Source organism: Miscanthus floridulus, chromosome 19 (assembly GCF_019320115.1).
Source record: "Miscanthus floridulus cultivar M001 chromosome 19, ASM1932011v1, whole genome shotgun sequence".
In the NCBI taxonomy this organism is placed as follows: domain Eukaryota; kingdom Viridiplantae; phylum Streptophyta; class Magnoliopsida; order Poales; family Poaceae; genus Miscanthus; species Miscanthus floridulus.
This window is the reverse complement of record NC_089598.1, coordinates 17,081,258-17,104,078: the sequence shown is the minus strand read 5'-3', so window position 1 is coordinate 17,104,078 and position 22,821 is coordinate 17,081,258. Positions and strand designations below refer to the sequence as shown.

Here is a 22,821-nt window from a genome sequence, read left to right as displayed (position 1 = left end):
TATGTTGGCATGGTTCTAGCAGACGCACGGGTACCTTCCTGACTTGGTCAAAACCATCTTAAAATTAGTTAGCCTTCAAACAATAGAATCAATACTATACCTTTTGCTATTACATGTTCATATTGATAGCATCTAATCAATTCATTGCATATTTACAATTACAGGGACACGCCATGTATGCAGAGATTTCAAATGACCTAATCAAATCCAAGGCATCTCTTTTTGAAGTTGGAAAGGTTTATATCATCAAGAAATTTCTCGTTGACAGTGCGAAGAAAAGCTATAGGCCAGTTGACAGAGATCTGATGATAGAGATGGCAGCCCAGACAACTGTTGAGGTTGTTCAAAACCCTCCACAGACAATTCCTGAATACATTTATAGGATCACTCAGTTCCCAGCCATAAAACCAACACGAATGGTCTACAACTTAACAGGTTTGTTCTAGGTCTAGAATATGTTGCAGATAAACTCTATCTTCACTTTCAATTAGTCATTTTCTTGTTGACTGGTGCTGTTGGCCTCTAAATTTTTAAGATGTCGTTGGTTACCTCGTCAAGTACGAAGCAACACATACATTTGTGCCAAAGAACCAAGAAAAGGCAAAAACCCTCAGAGAGATCTATATCAAGGATCTAAGGTATGTAACTGCCTATGTCACAGACTACAATACCTTGCACTTACCGCCCGCCTATACAGATGTAAAAATATATATTCATCCAGAATTAATTCCTATCTAGAGACAATATGATCAAGATTACCCTGTGGAGCGAGCATGCTAGAGCTTTCAACATTAACAATATATACGACAGTGAGGCTGGTAATGTTATTGTTTGCCTTGTTAGATGCGTACCACGAGAAGATATTAAAAATAATGGTAATTTATCTTCTACATTTCAGACCAAAGATCATAAGTATACACCCATCTACCATAATAAACCAACATACTTTTTTGTTCTGAAAATTGTTCGCCTCTGGCGTCTCGCAGGTAAACCATGCTTGACAGGAAGTTCAGCCTGCTGCTACTACCTCAACCCCAACATTCCAGAGGCACGTCCTTTCTACTCTAGGTACAGCCTTCATCGACCTGACCTCATATATAACTAAACCATCATATGCTGCAACACTAAAATTGCCGTTCTCAGATTCAAAAACACCCCGGTGTACATCAATCGACTAGCAGGTGAAGACACTCACTCTCCAGCTGAAGACATCGAGCTTCCAGAGAAAACTATAGATGCACTCAACCAGGTTGACCCTTTTGATGAAGAGGTACGTATCACATATATTACACTCATCTTTTCACATCTTTCTACATTATAAACACGGTAACAGTTTATAAACACACCTATCTACTAACTCTATAATATGAACAGGGACCCTTCAAGTGCACGGTAATAGTTGTCTCCATTATAAACACAACCAGCTGGTGGTACATGTCTTGCAAACTGTGTAAAAAAAGGCTGAACAGCAGGCAGATGGAAGCTATAAATGTCCAAAATGTCAAGGCACAACTATGGTTCCTAGGTCCGTATTGCTGAAACCGCTTCCGCCTAAAATACAGGCATACACACACTGTTTCTCTAAGTACTTACAGATCCACTGTTTCCTAAATTGCACAGGTATCTAATATCGTTCACAGCAAGAGATGAGACAGGTGAAGCTAGGTTCTTTGCTTATGATGATGAAGCCTACAAAATGATTCAGAGAGACTGTGAATCAGTGATGAACCCGTTAGCTCCACGAGATGCCTTGCCTCAGCCATTATAGAAGATCATTAACAGCACGTTCATGCTCTCTGTTGATCTTACTAATGATTCATGCAAGAGCACAAAATACAAACAATACCAAGTCAAGGCTGTTTTAGCAAGACCAGCAAAACAGTCTAAAACAGACACTATTTCTATGTCTCAGTATGAAGAAGAGAACCCAACAAATGCCTCTACAGATATCAATAGTCCACAACACCCAAGTGAGGTGCTTCTGATTGAGTCAGGAACACAACAGGTAACCAGATCCTATACAAGCTTATTCCATTACACCAATGTTTATAAACATACTGCCATATTTGTCTTGCTGTGACATGAAACAGACTCCAATACTAGCTCTTGACACTGATAAAGAGACCTGTAAAGATGATGATACCAGGTGCTTTAAAAAAATACTCTAACCAGCAATTTTACATGATCCATACACGACAGACTTTAGTCAATACATTTATCTAATAATACTTCATTCTCTGTCTCTGTAAGATCGTCGCCGGTTCATCCCCATGCTCAGAGGAACCTATTCGGCCACCCAGATTCGACGAACAAGGTCAGCTGCATTGATGTATATAATTCAGTATTCCATACATATCATAGTGACAGAAAGCTCTAACATATTCGTGGTACAAATTATAGCATGATAATATTCAGAACGATGAAGAAGACCAAACCATCAACGACCTTAAAAGACTTGCTGCGTAGGATGTTTCATCATCGAAGACAAAATCCAAGAAGTATGCTAGAAACACTAATATGGTTCACGTATTTATAAACCCATATCACTTCTCTTTGTTTACTGACTCTTTAAAAAATTACAGAGCAAGGTCTCTCTCTGAAGACCGCGCTGCAAAGAATGGTTCCCACAGCTAAAATACCTTTCTGGTATCGCTAAGGTAATCTTATACATCAGCTACACGCAAAATACATTTATGACAACAGAGTTGGGATCAATCCATCAGTTCACTTCAGATAACACAAAACAGTCTCAACAAGAAATCTTGCATTGTTCATTTACACTAACTAATTTTTTTTTTCAAACAGGTAATGCCGATGATGTAACCGAATGCTCCAAGATTTTGCTGCAAACTCTTGTTGTCTATGCTATGAAACTATGTTTCAGTGTTTTGTAGCCGCATGGACTTAGAAAGGAGCCTGTTCCCTGTACAGTTCCTAGGCTTCTTTCATATGGTACAATGTTCACCAAGACTAGAACAATTCAACTCCAAACTTAAAACAGGAGCCTCTTCCCTGTATAATTCCTAGTCTCCTTTTATATTCTATGCTTGTACTCATGATCAGCTCAGTTTATCTCTGCTTAAACTATGGCATGTTATAAACATGTGAACTTCCTGCAATGGCAAACACATCATGCTGAACCACAGATTATGTAGTGTTAACTATTTCCTGTATTTTCATCTGTCCTACAGCTTGGACCTTTACCAGTCAGTCTATGACTGCTGCTATGCCTTCAGCCCCTCATTCTTAATTGGACGTTTAATTACTATAGCAGTCAAACTGCAGCTGTTCCTATATGGATCAGCCTGTAACTGTTGTTATAGCCTGTGACGGCGTGCTCGAAACAGAGCAGCCTCTTCGCTTTTGTCAGTCTATCATGATCATTCTGAAATGGCAAGTGTTCGCTCCGCTGAGACTCGCATGGTCTTGCATTTGTCAACTATATATCCTTTGTTGTAGCCTGGGTGTAGATTGATTCTCTGAACTTGATGCTGTTTTCAACAAAACTGTAAGATACTCTTGCGATGGCTCACCGATTCAGATTCAGCGTTCTAAGTACATGCATAGCACTGTCATGATTTCTACATATTGAATGTTGGATTCCTTCAAATGATCCGGTGGATGAGTCTTGCCCTGTACAAGCAACCTTTTCGTATTTAACCATTGTCCATCGCCTATATATCAGTATCCAGAGCCTAGACACCGACCATCTGATCTTATCTTGGTTTGACAGGGATAGACCATTGTATGCATACATCCATGATCTTGTATACATAATGATGCTGCGGCATCTGTATGCAATCTTTTTAGTTTTCATCCACCAAGATGGTAAACACCACCGTGCAGCAATGTTGTTCTTCATGTTAGTGTTTCTCTATGTTGATTCAAGCCCAATTAGGAGGTCACAAAAAAAAAGCGCGGCATCGTTTCTTTAGTATTTCATGGTGACTACCGTTGCTTTTTTTTTCTCTTGGCTCAGGTGTTTAACGCTTCTTCCACAAAAATATGCTTGGCCATGTCGTCAAACCAGACAAAAAAAATGTACACAGCATTATACCAAAACTCATTTGGACCCAAAAAAAGCCCGCATAGGCCCATCAGGCAAATATGCATAAGCCCGCATAGGCCCGTTCCAGTCATAGAAAAAAAAGGCCCCAACCTCCTTATCTAAAACAGACGACGGCTTCCACCCCACCGCTTGTTTTCCCCAAATCCACGCCTCGACCACGCTAGTAAACAATCAGAGCGGTGCCGACCTCGCCATCCGCCGCCGCGCTGTGCTTCCCTGCTCCTTCTCCTCCTCCTCCCATCTGAGATGGTAGCAGCGAGGCAGCAGCTCCTCCTCCTCCTCCTCCACGCCGCTCGCTCCTCGCAGCCCCTAGAAAGGAAACCTCAGCCCTGGCTATAGCGGTCAGACGCGGCGATGCAAGAGGCAAGCATGGCGACCTCACCTAGGGCGGGCCCTACCTAGAAGTGAGGCGACCGCACGGGGCGAGCACACAGTGGGCGATTGCCCAGGCAAAACATTGGCCCAATTTGGTGGCCACGGCGATGCGGGGACAAGACGCGGCGAACCTCTTATCTCCGACAAAAGAAAACGTGTAGCTGCTATCCACCACGGATACAAGGTATACATCCTTCGCCTCACCCTCATTCGTTGCTCAGCCTAATATCTACGATTATGATTCATGCACCCATGGTTACCGTCGTTACCAACAAAGAAGCCAAATTTTCCACAAATCATTTTACTCATACTACAAGTCACAAGTAGACCATGACAACCTACCGGTGCTAAGACACCAAAACAACCACAGGAATGTAACTATAAAGTTCTTCCCTGCACACTGCAGACAACATACAATGGTGCTCCTTTTTTTTAATAGATACGAAGACGGCCTTTATTCAATATATGCCAACAAATTTCTTAGATATTACATTAATACTGTTTTATATATATATATATATAGATGCCAAGACCCCCTTTCTCCAATCTTACAATCATCGACAACACAGACCTGACAGATCTTGAGACAAACTCTTTTGCCAATGCCATCATGGTAGCTGCTCCAGACACAGATTCACTCTCATGCAATGCCTATGAGCTCAAAGATGCAATCTACCAGCATCATGGAATCACCGTAACCCTCGAAAGCATATCCTACTATGGACTAGGATTTTTCCTTCGCCTACCCACACCAGCTGCCAAAACTCACCTGCTAACTAGCTGTTTCATAAGGATCAACAATAACAGCTTCGTATTCATGCCATGGAAACCACAACACGGTGCCACCTTAGTTCCACTACAGGATTTGCTCAGATCCAATCCATTAAATCTGCACCTCGCTAGGGATACCCCTACAAATGAACCATACGAGCGACTCATCATCTACGTCTCTGGCATACCACCGCACCTATGCTCCAGCTCAGTCATATACCTCCTGTTTGATAGACTTTGCACTATCAATGAAATAAACTTCATACCTGCTACTCTCCAATATGAAATAACAGTCCGTGCCTAGCTCTCTGCACTACCCCTCCAAGCCCACATAGGTTTCAGACACACACCTACGACCAATGATATTGTCGATATCTGGGCACTGAAATATGAAATACTCACAGAGCAAATGCAAGGCAGGGACACTCCACCAGAGGAACGCATCTCTCATATTCAAGGTAATTATTGATTAACAGCGCAACGAGAATTACTACGTCCACCTACCTATGCTTGCTTTATCACAGTAACTCTTTTTTCTCCTTTTGTTTCATACAGGAGACTCAGTGCTTGATACGCCAGACCGCCGCGACCTATACTCCTACTCCGATGATGAGATCACATCTCATCCACATGGTACAGCCATAAGTCATCAACTCCAAAAACAGCTCCTTATATTTATACTTGCTACCACATCCCATAGGTACAGCCACATAACCTAAAAAAAACTAATGCCTCCTACAAAACAAAGTCATCGGCTATCATTATCTGCATACAAAAATAATTAGGCACACAAATCAATGACTCGCTCTAACACAAACACTAATATCATGCAGTTACTTGTGCAGGCCCACGTCTCCATCCACCTGAAGACGACTCCTACTACAACCGTAAGTCCATGCTAATACTTATTTACACATACAACTCTTTACTAATTTACAGTTATGAAACTTGTGTCTCTGTAAACAATGGTCCGCCACAGCTACTCCAAGGCGCAACTCCGAAACTGATGAATCCAGTTAGGAAACAGGCAGCGTCGGTGACTCTGAAGACAAGCGCACGCGCCAAAACGGCTACTTCAACAGAGTCTGCTAGCCCAAAAGTTTATCAACTGCCGCCTCTAATTATTGTAATTTTTATATAGCCTATATGTGATCGCGAACATATGTGCTATGATAGTAGCAAATACTCTTGTAATATAGATACCTTTTAATCTTCGGTGTACTAATGGACCACCATCCTATATCTCGCACAAATACACTAACATTAGATCCCTGCAATTAGTTGCCCCAACACCTCACGGGCGCGCGAATGCGCGCGCCCCAGACACTAGTACCTATACAAGCCCGAGGTGGTTTCCTGACAGAACCACCGTCCACGTCACCCCAAATTGTTTCATCCGTTTGATTCCCGCAACGAGTGGCTCAGATTGCTTCCGCCGGATATTGCTAAGAGCGGATTCTCCTCATTCTCCATAGCTTCTCCGGCTTCCACAGCTTCTCGCCCGAATCTAGACAGTCAAATATATACCCAACTTCTAATTCTCCTTCTAGACGCTTCTTCCCCTCCCCCGACATTTCTTCCCGACCCCGACGCCCCTTCTCCCGCAGGCATCGCCTCTGCCGTGTCCGCCTCTTCTCCCGCTGCCACGACGACGGTGGCTACGACCGCCCTCCTCCTCCTCCCCCCCCCCCCCTCGCGTCATCCCGGCCAGCCCCCCACTGTCGGCTCACCCCGACAGGTGCTGGCGGAGAGTGACGGCGCCCCCGGGCTGCGGCGCGGCGCCACGCGCGTGCCCCGCCGGTGGCCGCCACCGGCCACTGTGCCGAGCGAGCGGGCCCCACCGGTGGCCGCCGACGTTGCTGCCCCCCGGCGCTGCCTCCTCCCACCGTTTCGCGCCTGCTGCTGTGCTCCGCAAAACCCTAGCGCTACGGCCGAGCAGGGCGGCGGTGGCGGCAGACCCACAGCGAACGGCGCCCTGCGACGCGGCGCAGCGTGGGTAGGACCCGTCGGTTCCCACGGCCATGGCTGCCCGTTCCCCACTGACACCGCTGCGGGCTGGAGCCGGTCTGGTTCTCTCTTTCTCGCTCTCTCTCGCTCTCCGGGGCGGTAGCTCTAGCACCGGACACCCTGCAACGTCGGGTCCCTGCGCGCATGTTGTGGATCTGGGGAGTTCGCTCATCGCCCCTGTGTGCTCCTCTTTGTTGGCTTCTGTTGGAGTGAGTAGCGATGGGGATTTTGTCCCTGTTGCTGCACTCTATTGTTCTTCTGTCACTATCTCTTTCAGAATCGGGACACCCACTGTTGCATGTCTTGTATGTTGGATTGTTGATGACAAATCGAACAATCATCTTTTTGCATATATTTTTAGAGCTGGAATTGCTGAAGCAATATGATTATGACTTTGTAAGTAGTTCCTATAAGGTTGTTATAGCATCTTTGTTGAGCACGAACACTAATTAAATTTGCGGTGTTGTGGACAGACCTAAAAGGCATTGGCCTTTGGTAGATTAATTTGCATGCTCTTGTCTTAGTACCACAGTCAGTTGGCCTCCTTTCCTTTCCTTTCCTTTTCATCTTACAATAAGTTCAGCGCATCTTCATCTTCGCTTTTTCCAATGTGTTCCCTGTATTGGTTGCTCTTCAAGCATGTCAAACTGGATAATTCTCTTTTGTGAGTGTAGAATTATCGGTGCCTAATTTATTTTAGTACTATAATTTGTGTTTAGCAAAATAAACTAGCTACATTGTCCATTGCCGAGCCAATTTTATAGTTTTTTTCTATCTATGCCTAAATTAGTGCATGTTGATCAGTAGGTGCAGCGAGCCGTTGTGGCAAAATATTTATCTTCCTCTATGATGAACAAGTTTAGTGGTTTTGTAATATAAACTTTCCTCCATATTTTTCTTAAAACTTAACGAATGAGAATAACAGGTAAAGTTGATCAGTTAATTACATTTTTGCAGGTCTGCATAGGCTGTCCAATGTGCTTCCGATATCAATACTGAACAAACCAGGTAACCTATATGTAGTCTTTAGCTTGATTTTGTAAAGCTAGACAAAATTTACTTGATCAAAGAAGCAATGAGGAAAACATAACTCAGCTTAAGGTCACTATCTAAGTTAAATGCTGCTAGCTCTAACATACTTACAACAAACTTCTTTGGAAGTTGTCTTCTTGTAGATTCAGTTGTTGTCCTTATTTTGTCACAAATTGATTTTTGCAGAAACATGAATGCTAATTTTAGTGGCTCATTGTACTGCTTTTTTTTATCATTGGTGAATTTGCCTTAATAATGCGATTACCTGAAACCTATCTGTTTAGTGCTACACAAGACTGATTACATATTGGTTCTTTTCAAGGGTCACAACATACTTTGCAGTTTTAAATTTTAGCAATCTGATCACCTTTAATTTTGTCCTTTACTTAAAATAGGTTTGCTAACCATACTAGATTATGGTTGACCGGTGATCTTTCTGTACATGTTCTGCTCTTTTATTTGTGGTTATTACCAAATAGTATATTTGGAATAGATCACTTTAATTACGAGTTTTATTTGGTTTAGGTATCGATCTTTAGAGAAATTGATACATCATTTACCATATCGTCATAAAGATGCCACAACTAGGCAGCTGTTATGCTTTACCGATAGGTTATTTGATCATTTTAGTTTCAAAAATTTAGTTTTATGTACGAAGGCCCTTTCTCTGACGTTCTACTCCTTTCTAGGAAAGGTTCAGCTAACTGTGTAGACCATTCTGTCTGTACAGGCTATGTCTGTTGTGGTTGAGTGTGACAGGCTGCTGCAAGTGTGATGGTGCAGGAGACACTGCCTGACTCTATAAAGTGCAGCAGCTTCTCGGACAAGCCGCAATGTCACCCTGAAATGTTTCAGCTGCCCGCTCCCCGCTCCCATTCTATTCCAAGTATCACATACTCCGTACACATCATGCGATTAACCCACACTGATCAACCCCCCAGGTACCACACGAGTGCACGCACAAGCCAACGAGAATGTATTATTATAGGGTGGGTATCATACGGTTGTTCATTTTAGTGAAGGAAGACATCAGGAATAGAGGAATCCAATTCCAATCTCAAGGTGACTGCGCTCTGCTCTAGATCCCTGATAGGGAAAATCGCACTGAGTAGCGAGCAGAGCCTATCGGATTCGGAGCTCTGATTGTTTTGACTTTGGTGCTTACTTATGCAAGTCACACATATGCACGAGCATACACACGCACAAACATCTAAATTCACTGCCAGATTAGTATTTGTGATTGTAACTTTTGCTTTTGCCAAAATGGCACTACCAAACCCATAGCAGAACTCTATCTGTCCGCATAGCAAAATTCTTTTTCCCCCCTTTTGACCACACTTCAGTATTCATAGTCTCAAAATGTATTAGGCTCCTATATTTTTTACTTCATAGTTGCGAGATATATCATCGTCCAATATTTTTGACTGATGATTTGTTCTTCTTCGCTAATGATTTGTTCCAGGTTACTTTTTCTGAAAGTGGCCTACCTACAAACTAAATTCGATTCATTATTTCTGCTAATGCAGTCGTGTCACTGGTGAGTCCTTGTACAGTATATCCAACTTTGAATACCGAAATGTCTGAAACATCTATAATGCGGTTTTCAAATTCCCTTGTTCAGCATAACGTTTCCAGCCAGAGCCCTTAATATATCGAGCAAAATTATTTGTCAATTATGTACCCTTTACATGTACTTGCCAACCATAGCTCTAGAGTTGCTAATTCATCCCAAACTTTCTTATATAGATCAGCCTTCCTATTTCTCTTGTGGTGAACAGGATGCTGCCTGGTGCTCATGCTACATACTTCAGAATCAGACAATTTGGAAATAAACCTTTTTGCTACAAATCTTCAGTTTCTACTCTCTGTTTAGTGTATGAAGCCACACAAAATAGTTCATACCTGCAAGTACTTCTTGCAAACTATAGTGTGTGTTGATAGGCCATTACAATTTTTTGTTGCACAGAAGTGATTTTATTGTTCAAAATAATAGTCCTCCCAACATTATATCACAAAAGTTCTTTTGAGGAACATGGCACTCTTCCTGTTTTCCATGAGAAAGATTCAAACTGTATATTTTGTTATTGTCCATTGTTCACTAGGTTATTGCACCAACAAATCTATTGGGCATGCAACCCTATATATCGATACAAAAAATGCAAATAGTATGAAGTTCTTTGTAATTTTCAGGTTTTGATGTACTGAGAAACACCCTATTTAGATTCAGGTAGTTATGTTGGTTATGTTGATTTCATAGAAAAAACAAGAATATATCAGTACACCTTTCTTTGCTATACTACACTATTGTGCTAATTTCATACCATATGTGCATAGTTATCTAAACAATATTAAAATATCATATTATGATGGATAAAAATATAGGTCACTTGGATGGCTTATTTGTTTTGGTACACTTATTTCAATTTTGTTATTTCAGAAATTACAGATTACCACTTGCTCATGAATTCTCACTATTATATACTCCTATGTTTACTCAACGTGCTATCTTGGTGGATTTTCAAGATGCCGTTCCATCTCCCCACACTGCATCCTCATGTTACACATGCCACAATATATGTTTGGGTTTCATGGCAGAATTAATGTCAACCTTGTAATTGTGAATGAAAAGGTATATGGTAGTTTCAGCAATCGCAATTATTATGCTAATGACATCTACAGGTGGAGCATATGATGAGGTCAAAGTTAAAGTGCTAATAGTCCATCTGTGTAGCTCTTGTTCTCTGTTATTGTGCTTTTGGCAAGAACTCAAATACTTGAATTTGAATCAAAATTCTTTAAGAATCATTTCAATCTGACTACAGTTAACATATTCTGCGGATGTGTGGATGAGCTTGAGAGCCAACTCTCCAAACATGGAAGCCTTAAAAACTCTACTTTTATCATCAGCATCTTACCACAGTAAGTTAATACTGCTTTGTGATTCTCATTGTCCTTTAAATCTTTTCTAAGTACCTAGACTTTTATGCTGATAATAAGTCCTTTTTTTCCTGGGACCCATAGATCTTCAGAAATACAATGTTCGGCCCGGAAGGTTGTCCACAACATTGTTGTACTTCACTTGGAGTTGCTTCCAGTTTTCCAGAATGTGCCTCTGCAATTATTCCTGAACAGGTATATTTGAATTCACTATATGATTTCAGTTTCAGCATTATTTTGATGCTTACAGCATCCTCAAGAAGTTCTTTGTGACACGGCGCTTTGAGGATTAGTAGAATATTATAAGACGACACATATACTATTAATTTATGGTTAACAAGATGGACATTTCTATGCTTGATTTGTCGAGCAAGAAGCAAGCCAGCTACCTATGACTTGGGATGTGCAGCCTCTGAACTGCCACTGACATAATAATCCTATATGCTCCAACAGTCACTCTTATTATGACATAGCAGTTATGTCCTCAGTCTGTTACCCAGATTCTTCCTCTATAGGGTTGTATTTCTCTTCCGTGTTTGGCATATTAATTAGTGAATCTATCTTTGTTTCTAATGTAGGTTAACAAAATTGACAGAGATTCTATCTCTTATGTGGAGTCCCTTATTGCGTCTATCGTGGGTGGATAGGAAGGTTTGATAAGTATTCTAGATTCAAAAGGTGGATTTGGTTCATTACAGATGCAAGTAGATAATTTCTGAGTTGGTCTCTGTTTCATATGCTGAATATGTCAACTACAGTAGAATTGCACCATTGATCCTTAATATTTTTTGTACACTTATTTGCGCGCATTTTCACTCATTACAATATTGATTCTTCATCTGTGGTTCACCCCTCCTGCGCTAAATGCATTTCATTCCTACTGATATGCATTGATCTGCAGGTCGTATGTTTAGTGAACGGTCCTCAAGGTGTTCAATAAAATGTCTACATGGATGCATTAGGTGTCACCATAAAAAACCCAAGCACTGCACTGCACTTTGCTGTGGTATTTATGACAATATAAGTGAGTCAATGCCAATAGTGTGGTATAGCTATGGGCGTTTGATGAAATGAGTAAATACTTAGTTTCCAATCTTATTATGTCCACCTTGCATCACTGTTTAGTTTCCTATACATAGATCTACTACCACTCTTCTCAATTATCGTATTATTTCTGCTTGAGGAAGCCTGTAAAATTATTATTATTTTTACAAAGTGCAATTCCAAAGAATGGTTTTATTGAAGGGAGTGTGGTGTAGGTTATCAGAGAATGATTGTTTCTTAGATTTCCTGCTTTTTAGATAGCCAAGAGACAATGCTTAAGAGCATCAACTTTACTCTAGAGATTTACTTCCTCCTCTAATCCCCCATTCTTTGCTTCTATTTCGTACCAGAATAGGTGCTGCTGAAAGTGAACAGTTCTTACCGGCAGCCCAGTGGTGTGGTCTCCAGCTCATGGATCTCATCATTATTGTTTCCAAGGTGTTTGATCAAGCACCAATAGGTTGGATTTGTGTGAGATTAAACTGTAAGAACTCATTCAATTCATGATTCTAAGACATAATAGTTGTACATGAACGTAACTTTGAAAAGACCTGAGACACCTGCATTTGTATCGTAAATGCAAGTACGGATCTTTTACTCAGGTATTGCTTTAATCCATCATGCCCCGTGTTACTGTCTATCATTTGATCGCGATGATGACCATGATCTGAAAACATACAGGCCCACCTTGTTCCGTCTTGTTTACATTTGGTCCGTGCTTATTACAGCCCGTGATTTTAAATGCAAATTAGGACATGCTGCTCATGAAACCTACAACTGCTTCTTCTGATGCCAGCTTCGAAATGCATTATCAGCCTGACGTATCTTATGAAATTAAATATAGCTTCACCCTATGCTATTGTGCAATCCTTTATGTATAAACTGTCCTGTAACTACCCGCGCGCAAGGGCGCGCGCCTTCCACTAGTATATATATATCTGGCCACATTTTGTCTTCCGTGTACATAGACAGCAATGCAACGGAAATTGGCTGCACAGTAGGCTAAAAAAATCTTGACTGCATTTAACCGCACCCACAAGACTGTTTGGTTTGTGTTCGAAACAACTAGCCCTAGTGTGGATTCTCTTGACTGCATTTAATTTAACCACAATCACAAGATGAGTACTGTACTAGTGTGTTACTATCAAACTGTGGTAGTGATGAAGGCCTTGCAATTAACACGTCGTAGCTGATTGATGGACAGGATACAGCTGCTCTCTAACCTTTTCACCATTTTAATTTAATTTGCACCTACAATCTAAAGCCATTCCCACGCTTGCCGTAGCAGTGCAAATTATTACTATATCAGTTTTCGCGCTTTTAGTTTGATCCTATAGTATATATCCATCTCATGCCACTTCAATTAATACTACGATCACGTACAGTGGTGTGTCACGCTAAACTCCAAACTTATTTGGAATTGGAAACATAGAATTTTTTTTTTCTAAATTCAAAATGTTGCTAGACCTTAGAGATTTCAGTTCACTATTATTGTCCATTTCCCCTCCTCAAGCCATGGAGCTATCGTACAGCAACATTTTGGGAAGTTATGGAGTGCATGTCCACCGGCTGGTGACTGGTGAGTGGTTAGTTTAAGAAGGCCTTTCTCCTATAGCTGGCTCACTGATGCGTGATAGGGATCTTCATCCTACTGCTAGCTCACTGATGGTGCTTTGCTTATAATTCAGTGGTTGTTGCACATAATAAAACCATACACATGCATGGCCCTTTTTGTGTTGTAAATTGCGTATCAAGTTATTACATTTCAGAAGTTGGTTGGTCCTCTTCTTGATGAATCCCCTTGCAACAACATGGATATATGTTGAGCTCCCTGCTTGCATTGCTCACAAAAACCTTTCATTGACCTAACCGTACTTTGTTTATAATACTACTTCATATGGGTGTGGTGTGGTGTGGCTCGTGAGATGTCTGGACAACTTGAGTAGCTATTACGCTATTTTAAGGTTTCTCAACAGTTCCCACCACTGCACAATTTTCACCATAAATTATCACATCGAATATTACGGCACATGCATGGAGTATTAAATATAGATGAAAAAAACTAATTACACAGTTTGGTTGGAAATCGCGAGATGAATGTTTTAAGACTAATTAGTCCATGATCAGCCATAAGTACTACAGTAACTAACATGCGTTAATGATGGATTAATTAGGCTTAATAAATTCGTCTCGCAGTTTCTAGGTGAACTATGTAATTAGTTTTTTATTAGTATTCGAAAATTCCTTTTGATATTCTCAAAACATCAGATGTGACATCCAAAAATTTTCATTTCGCGAACTAAGGGCCTGTTTAGATTCCAAAAAATTTTGCGCAGTACCCGTCACATCGAATCTTGTGGCACATGCATAGAGTACTAAATGTAGACGAAAAAAAAACTAATTGCACAGTTGGGTGAGAAATCGCGAGACGAAACTTTTGAACCTAATTAGTCCATAATTAGACACTAATTGCCAAATACAAACAAAAGTACTATAATAGCCAAAATAAAAAAAAAATTTGGATCTAAACGGGGCCTAAACACAGCCGGCGATCGTGCATGTGAAATTTCCAGCGTGCTGCATTTATGGTGGGTTATCGGTGGCCGTCAGGCAATAGGATGGTAGTACCTGACGCAACATCAGATCCTTTTTGTACACACTGGTCGAAATAGAAACGCGTTATTAGTGAAAATACATTGATTATACTAATTTTGGTGAAGAGTTTCACGGTGTTGTTTTAAAAAATATACTCCGTCCATTTCAAATTATAAGTTATTTTAACTTTTTTTCCATTCATTTTTATTATGTATATAAACATATTAATATATTAGATGCATAGTAAAATAGATATACCAAAAAAGTTAAAACGACTTATAATTTGGAACGGAGGGAGTAGAATGTAATGAAATATGGATAAAACAATCACTCTTAATGTCGGTCCGAAAAATGATCAACAAGTAAATATTTGTAGTTTTGCCGTGCGTTTGTGATTGGATGTGGCTTAGCACTCAATGACATAAGATTTATATTGGTTCAGGCAACGTACCCTACGTCTAGTTTCAGTCGGTCGATGACTTTATTCCTGAGCCCAGGTGCTCGAAGTTTGCTGTGAGGTTACAAACAAATAGGAATGAGAAGGGGGGTGTTAGAGGCGCGGTCAGACTCTGAACCGAGTGGCCGAGAGTGACGAGGGCTCTAACGTATGCTAAGTATTGGAGCGTATGCTCTGTATGTCTCTAAAGCTTGTTGAGCTATTGTGTTCTCGAGTCATCGAGAGAGTCTTCGAGAGAGAGACAACGTTGTTTTTCAGGAGAGAGCATATCCCCTTTTATAGTTGAAAGGGATGGCCTTACAAGTAAGAGAGAAAGAGAAAAAGTGTATACGTGTACTGCCTAGTCTTGTTGCTCACGCCATCAGGTACGGGATGGCTGCCAACGGCCACAATACTGTTTATGCCCAGACGCATCTGGCAGGCTCTACCGTGTTCGCCTGGTACGGCAAACGTCGGTGCCCACAATACTGTTTGTGGTCTAACGAGTCTGAAAGGTTGTATAGTGTCCGTCTGTCATGACCTAGAGGCACCGTCTTGTAGGTGCATAGGGTATGGCAGGGTACGGTCCTCGGTATTACGGTTGACTTGAGCACCTTACCTTATCCGCTCCGCCTGCTCCTCAGACCCACACCGAGCGGGTGTCCCCGGTCGGTTGTTCCTAGTCATCCCCGACCATGTCGATCGGGAAAGAGCAGCGAGCAGAGGTCTGGCGTATCCTTGGTCAGAGAAAGGGGTCGGGCAAGGCGGAGCCTGCGACCCAGAGGTCGGGCAGTGCGGGGCCTGCCCCTAGAGGTTGGAGGTGCCGATCGGGGACCAGATCGTGGTCTTGACCTATTATTGTGTATCTGGGCCGGCCTAGGCGTGTGCTGTCGTTGCGCCGCCTGCTGGGCCAAGTTTTGTAGGAAAGCAGGTCCGTTGGGGACCCTAGATTTATGAACCTAACAGGAGCCCTCGAGCTCCTTTAGGACTTCTATGAAGTCGTGAAGGGGTTGTTATTGGAACTTCGGTGTTTTCCCCCTTGGTTTGTTGTATCGCGTAAGGTAACCGAGTAGTATTAAGGCACCCAGCCTTTATGTGGAGGACTAGCAAAGGGGATACGGGCACCCAGCCACCGTGGGGAGGACTGGCGAAGGCCGCGGAGGCACGTCGGAGGGATATGGGCACCCAACCCCTGAGGAAGGGACTAGCGAAGGTCGTAGAGGCGCGCCGTGCAGACAGGTGGCCAGCCCCTGAGGAGGAGACTCGCTGGTAATCCGTTTTCCACCAGGTGCACACGAGTGTATCAGGTTGGTGTAGCCCCTGAGCCTACGGCCGACTGGGAAGTCGATCGAAGGCTGAGCACCTTGGTACTCTTTTTTGGGGCTGCAGACTCTTGTGTCTCTTTCGATCGGGGTATTCGCCCATGTCCATTCTGACCGCAACCTGTGCGGTCGGCTGGACTCCCGAGTTAGGGTCAGGTGGCCTGAGCCCCCAAGCCCCGTTGGGCTTGGTAGGGCTTGGTCGAGTTTCGTGCGTCACCCCATCCGCGGTTTCCACATCCAGAGGGGTTGAGCTAACGTCGCTTGCCTCAACGGCTCGAGTGACGGGTTTGGGGAGCTCCTATCGAATATGTTTGAGTGGAATCTGGGCCCATCATTCGTGATAGTCGCATAACCTGCATGGGGCATCCCACTGCTCCTTACCTGTCTCTCGGTAGTTGTCCGATCGACTCGGGTGACCAGTTGGCCTCTTCTCAATAGAGATTCTATCGGTGGGCCCCTCCAAACCCTACATGGGAAGGCGGAGGGTCGTTTGTGTGTGGTTGCGCCTCATTTCCTGTGCTCGGGTTGCGGTAGTGGTGGGCCCCACCTAGGCCACATTTTGTCGGGCAGGCCATGTCCCATCAGCTAGGGCCATGAACCCAAGAGGTTGGGTGAGGCAGAGCCCATGACCCAGAGGTCGAGCGAGGTGGAGCTCAAACCCAAGTTGTCGAGCGAGACAGAACAGGTCACCACGCTATGGTGATGGAGGCTCATCGTCCGTCCATGGCTGCAGATATGCGCCGAGAAGACGTCGTCCATCCTGTGGAGGCAGCGGAGGCTGAGTCGGAGGCGAGCATCATCCCGCCCCCAATCGAGCCAAATGTCATTCCGACCATAGCCGACCGCCTTTGTCCTCGTCAATTGCATCATCGGCCGACGCAGCTGGGGGGCCATAATGGAATTAGAGTAGAAATAGTTAGTTTATGTAAAACATGAGTTCATGGAGGAGCCCCTGTGCGAACAGTTTTACATGAATATTTTAAGTTTGTTTTGTGATGAAACCAGTCATGAGGGGAAGCTTGTCCCATTCGTCCTTGTTTTTACCCTTACGTAGCTTTGTTTTTTGTCCTTTCTTTTTCGCACCTGCCCGTTGACCCATAGGCTATAGCCTTAAGAAGTTGGGTGTGGCCCGCAAGGCTCAACTGCTCATAACCGTAGGTCGTGGCGGGGTATGATCGATCGAGAGGATAAAGCGCAAGTTACATAGGTTAATCAAACGAACGGAATGCCCTTTCGTTTGGGCGATGCCCTTTCGTTTGGGCAAAAAGTATTACTACATGATAGTAAAAAGGAGGGTGGTATCACACCCCCGTGGAGCCCCTGAGCGACCCAGGCCGAGAGTGCTTGGGCTGGGGTGATGTAGGAGCAAATGTTGAATGGAAAGATACGACGTAACTGTTCGATATTCCATGTGTTGGTGAGAACGTTGCCGTTGTCGTCCTTCAGCCGTAGGCACCCGGTCGGATTACCTCGACCACCACATATGGCCCTTCCCATGGTGGAGAGAGATTATGTTTATCCTTGGTTGACTGGGTCCTCCTGAGTATGAGATAACTGACCTCGAGGGTCCTCCCCCTGATTTTTCTTTCATGGTACCTACGGAGAGTTTGCTGGTAATGAGCGGAGCAGATGACGGTCGTCTTACGAGCCTCCTCGAGCAGGTCGACCGTGTCCTGCTGAGCCTCCATGGCTCGGTCTTGGTCAAAGGCCTTTACTCTTGGGGCGCCATGATTGAGGTCGGATGGTAACACTGCTTTGGCTCCGTATGCCAGGAAGAAAGGGGTGAATCCCGTGGACCAGTTTGGGGTCTTTCTTAGGCTCCAGAGGATCGCTGGGACCTCTGCAACCCATCATCTGGCATACTTTTTGAGCCAATCAAATATGCAGGGCTTGAGTCCTTAGAGGACCATGCCATTGGCCCACTCGACCTAACCGTTAGTACACGGGTGTTCGATCGAGGCCCAATCAATTATGATGTCGTATCCATCACAAAAGTCCAGGAACTTCTTCCCGGTGAAGTTTGTTCCATGGTTGGTGATGATACAGTTAGGGACACCAAACCGATAGATGATGTCAAGGAAGAACCTACCCACCTCTTCCGAGTGGATATTGGTGATGGGCTTCGCCTCTATCCACTTGGTGAACTTGTCCACTGCTATGAGTAGGTGTGTGAAGCCACCTGGGGCCTTTTTGAAGGGTCCAACCATGTCGAGGCCCCAGACCGCGAATGGCCAGGTGATAGGGATGGTCTGAAGCTCCTGCGCCGGTAGGTGAGTTTGATAAGCGTAGAATTAGCATCCTTCACACCTACAGACAACCTCCTCTACATCTCGGAGTGTAGTGGGCCAGTAGAAACCTTGGCGAAAGGCTTTCCCGACCAACGACCTTAGGGCCGCATAATGTCTGTAGATTCCAACGTGGACCTCTAGGAGGAGCGGTTTCCCCTAGTCAGTCTAGATGCACTTCATGAGTACTCCCAACGAACTCTATTTGTAAAGCTCATCACCGATGGCGATGAACATCTTGGCATGTCAAGCGATTCATCGTGCTGCAGTCCTTTCTAGTGGAAGAACCTCCTCGAGGAGGTAGTCGAGCAGTGGTGCTCTCTAGTTGGTCGGATCGAGTGCCATCACGGCGATGTCGACGGGGAATGTTGCCATGGAGGCGCCAAGGTTGGAGCCCCTGAGCACTTGGTTAGGGTAGAGGCACGTCGGGGGGTCGGAGCCCCCCAAGTGCTAGATTGTTGTTGGAGTGCGTCTAGGTCGGATCCTCCAGAATGTAGGCAGATGGCTCATGGAGATCGTTGATGAAGACCCCATCTGGAGATGAAACACGCCTGGCGGCCAATTTCGTGAGGAAGTCGGCGACATCGTTGTCCTTTTAGGAGACATGATGCAGTTTGATCCCTCGGAACTTGTCCTCGAGCTTGAGCACTTCCTAGCAGTATGCTGCCATGAGAGGGCTCTTGCAGGAGGACTCATTCATGACTTGGTCGACGACCAACTCTGAGTTGCCGTGAACATATAGCCGCATGGCGCCGAGCTTGATGCGATGCGCGGTCCGTTGATGAGAGCTTCGTACTCCGCGGCATTGTTCGAGGCTGAAAAATGGAGATGGATTATGTAGCGGAGCCTGCTCCTATCTGGGGAGATCAGAACCACTCCAACCCCTGAGCCGGGTGCCATGACTGACCCATCGAAGTACATCGTCCAGTACTCATGGATGACATTCGGGGTCAGGAGCTGGACTTCCGTCCATTCGGCGATGAAGTCGGCGAGAGCCTAAGACTTAATAGCAGTGCGAGGGATATACCTGATGTCGTGGCCCATGAGCTCAAGAGCCCATTTGGAGATTTGTCCTGCGGCATCGCAGTTGCGGATGATGTCTCCCAGTAGGTTCGAAGTGACGACAGTGACTTCATGATCGGTGAAGTAGTGCAGGAGCTTATGGGTCGCCATCAAAACGACATATAGAAGCTTCTAGACCTAGGGGTAGCGAACCTTGGCATCGGCGAGTACCTCACTAATAAAGTACATCGATCGTTGGACCTTTAGGGGGTGTCCCAGCTCCTCCCTCTCGACGATGAGGGCGGCGCTCATAATGTGGTTGCTTGCCGTGATGTAGAGGAGGAGGGATTCTCCATGTTCGGAAGCGACAAGGATTGAGGCCGACGTCAGTGAAGCTTTGAGGCTTTCCAAAGCATGTTGTGCCTCCTCTGTCTAGATGAATGCATCTGTCTTCTTAAGAAGTTTGTAGAGAGGCATCCCACGTTCGCCTAGTCAGGAGATGAACCGGCTTAGGGTGGCCAGACAGCCAGTGAGACTCTGTACACCCTTGACGTTGCGTATAGGGCCCATGTTGGAGATGGTCATGATTTTTTAGGGTTGGCTTTGATGCCATGCTCGGACACGATGTATCCGAGTAGCTTCTCCTTCGGAACCCCGAAAACATATTTTTTGGGATTCGATTTAACGTTGAACCTTTGGAGGTTCGCGAATGTGGCGGCCAAGTTTGCAATCAGGTCGCTAGCTTGAGCTGTTTTCACCACTATGTCGTCAACATAGACGGTGATTGTTGGTTTTGGCCGCTCGACTTGGTCAGGTTGGTCGGGCGGGTTGATTTAGTCGACGAAGCATCGTTGCATGCACCATTGATAGGTGGCACCGGTGTTCTTCAGACCGAAAGCCATGGTTATGTAATAGTACGAACCATACGGGATGATGAAAGAAGTCGTGACCTGATCAGACTCTTTCATCGTGATCTGGTGGTAGCCTGAATAGGCATTCAGAAAAGAGAGGATTTCACATCCTAAGGTGGTGTCGACTATCTGGTCTATGCCTGGTAAAGGAAAATGGTCCTTTGGACATGCCTTATTGAGGCCAGTATAATCAACACATATTCTTCATTTCCCATTCTTCTTTTTTATAAGAACAAGATTAGCTAGCCAGTCATAGTGGTATACCTGTTTGATGAATCCGGCTGCTAGAAGTTTGGCGATCTCCTTGCCTATGGTCATGTGCCTCTCATCGTCAAAGCAATGCAGGCGTTGCTTGGCAGCATTTGAGCCTAGGACGATGTGTAGTGCGTGATCAATGACCTCCCTCGGTATGTCCGCCATGTCGAAAGGCTTCCACACAAAGACATCGCGATTTGCGCATAGAAAGTCGGCGAGCTCGCTTTCCTATTTGGTCAGAAGCTTGGTTCTGACCCAAACCATCTTAGTTGGGTCGGTGGGGTGAATCTCCAGTGCCTTGGTTTCCTTGGTCGGATGGAAGGCACTTGAGGAGGTCGGCTCATTGCAGTCGGGGACTGCTGGAGTCGCCGAATTCCCGAGCTCTGGAGCTTAGTGGAGTTGATGATGGTAGTGGCAATCGCATGTGTAGGCATGCAAAAAGGTGCTACCCATGGCGACGACACCATTTGGTCCCGACATCTTTAGCTTGAGGTAGGTGTAGTTGGGGATCGCCATGAACTTGGCGTAACATGGCCGCCCCAAGATAGCGTGGTAGGACCTTGGAAAGTCCACCACCTCGAAGGTCAGGACCTCCGAGCGAAAATTGGCTCGGTCACCAAACATGACGGGTAGGTCGATCTGCCCAAGTGGGTACACCTATGTCCCTAGGATCACGCCATGGAAGGGAAAGCTCATTGGGTGGAGCTCCGACCGAGGGATACGCATGGTGTCGAGGGTGTCGACATAGAGAATGTTGAGGCCGCTGCCTCTGTCCATTAGCACCTTGGTGAGGTGCATCTTGCAGATGATAGGGTAGATGACGAGTGGGTAGTGACTCTTCATCCTTGCTCGTCGTGCCTCCCTTCTTGGCCACGTCCTCCTTGCCTTTCCCTTCCTTTGGCTTGCTGGCTTGCCGCAGGAAGCGCTTGAGGAGCTCGCAGTCCTTGTAGAGGTGTTTGACAGGATAGGCATAGTTGGTGCATGGACTCTCCATGAGCCTATCGAAATGGTTAGGTTGGCCCTATTGGGGTTGCTTGACCGCACAGTCGACCACAGCGACCAAAGCTAGGTTGGCCGATCGGCGCCGTCCCTTCTTGTTCTTCTTGCCCCTTTGTGTGGAGGGGCCCTTGCCTTGGTCCTCATGCTTGGCCTTGCCCCTATCCTGACCGCTGCTGAAGACAACCCCGATCGCCTCCTCGCCAGAGGCGTGGTTTGTGGTGATGTCAAGCAGGTCATGGGTGGTATGGTGCTTCACACAGCCGAGCTTATAGATCAGAGACTTGTAGGTTGTCCCAGAAAGGAACGCGTTGATGACGTCTACGTCAACGACATTAGGAAGGGAGTTGCACTACTTTGAGAACCTACAGATATAATCCCACAGGGACTCATTGGGCTTCTGCTTGTAGCTCTTGAGGTCCCAAGAATTCCTAGGACGAACATAGGTCCTCTGGAAATTTCCAACGAAGACCCTGTTGAGGTCCGCCTAGTCGAGGATGCTGTCGGGCGGAAGGAATTCGAGCCATGCTCGAACATGCTCCCCCACGCAGATGGGGAGGTACTAGATGATGAAGTAGTCATCATCCACTTTTTTGGCTCAGTAGGCGAGCTAGAAGTCTTTGAGCCATATACTGGGGTTCATCTCCTCGGTGTACCTAGCGATGTTGGTGAGCGGTCGAAAGCGCTGTGGGAACAACGCTTTATGGATGCGGCGACCGAAGGCCCGTGGGCCTGGGTCATCGGGGTTGGGGCTCCTATCGTTCGGTCGGCTGCCATGCCTGGG

General features: G+C 45.0%; 2 protein-coding genes and 2 long non-coding RNA genes across 41 annotated transcripts; all 4 read left to right on the top strand.

Moving 5' to 3' along the window:
- The first annotated feature begins 169 nt into the window (after nucleotides 1-169).
- On the top strand, nucleotides 170-873 carry LOC136529109 (uncharacterized). Its single transcript, XR_010777206.1, has 3 exons — nucleotides 170-435; nucleotides 536-638; nucleotides 739-873. It is a non-coding gene; the product is annotated as an uncharacterized lncRNA (long non-coding RNA).
- Nucleotides 874-972: 99 nt separating this feature from the next.
- Nucleotides 973-3,173, top strand: LOC136529108 (uncharacterized). The gene is made up of 9 exons (XM_066522178.1): nucleotides 973-1,068; nucleotides 1,144-1,270; nucleotides 1,375-1,525; nucleotides 1,621-2,005; nucleotides 2,091-2,146; nucleotides 2,251-2,314; nucleotides 2,401-2,498; nucleotides 2,583-2,657; nucleotides 2,806-3,173. Exons 4-7 carry the CDS (start codon nucleotides 1,790-1,792, stop codon nucleotides 2,464-2,466), a joined length of 402 nt encoding a protein of 133 aa, XP_066378275.1. The 5' UTR covers nucleotides 973-1,068; nucleotides 1,144-1,270; nucleotides 1,375-1,525; nucleotides 1,621-1,789; the 3' UTR covers nucleotides 2,467-2,498; nucleotides 2,583-2,657; nucleotides 2,806-3,173.
- Nucleotides 3,174-5,537: 2,364 nt separating this feature from the next.
- On the top strand, nucleotides 5,538-6,526 carry LOC136527021 (uncharacterized). The gene is made up of 3 exons (XR_010776662.1): nucleotides 5,538-5,673; nucleotides 5,771-5,848; nucleotides 6,049-6,526. It is a non-coding gene; the product is annotated as an uncharacterized lncRNA (long non-coding RNA).
- A 381-nt stretch (nucleotides 6,527-6,907) lies between these two features.
- LOC136529447 (uncharacterized) lies at nucleotides 6,908-12,849 on the top strand. 38 transcript variants are annotated; one of them, XR_010777325.1, is made up of 8 exons: nucleotides 6,908-8,230; nucleotides 8,985-9,195; nucleotides 9,272-9,316; nucleotides 9,717-9,791; nucleotides 11,077-11,173; nucleotides 11,276-11,386; nucleotides 11,770-11,895; nucleotides 12,586-12,849. XR_010777325.1 is itself a non-coding variant. In XM_066522526.1 (8 exons), the coding sequence occupies exons 2-6, from the start codon at nucleotides 9,029-9,031 to the stop codon at nucleotides 11,380-11,382; spliced, it is 576 nt and encodes a 191-aa protein (XP_066378623.1). In that variant the 5' UTR covers nucleotides 6,908-8,230; nucleotides 8,985-9,028; the 3' UTR covers nucleotides 11,383-11,386; nucleotides 11,770-11,895; nucleotides 12,586-12,849. The 38 variants fall into 38 exon arrangements, 1 of the variants encoding a protein (XP_066378623.1); XM_066522526.1 differs by lacking the exon at nucleotides 9,272-9,316 and adding an exon at nucleotides 10,033-10,162; XR_010777326.1 differs by lacking the exon at nucleotides 9,272-9,316 and having other exon boundaries at nucleotides 8,985-9,140.
- The last annotated feature ends 9,972 nt before the right edge of the window (nucleotides 12,850-22,821 follow it).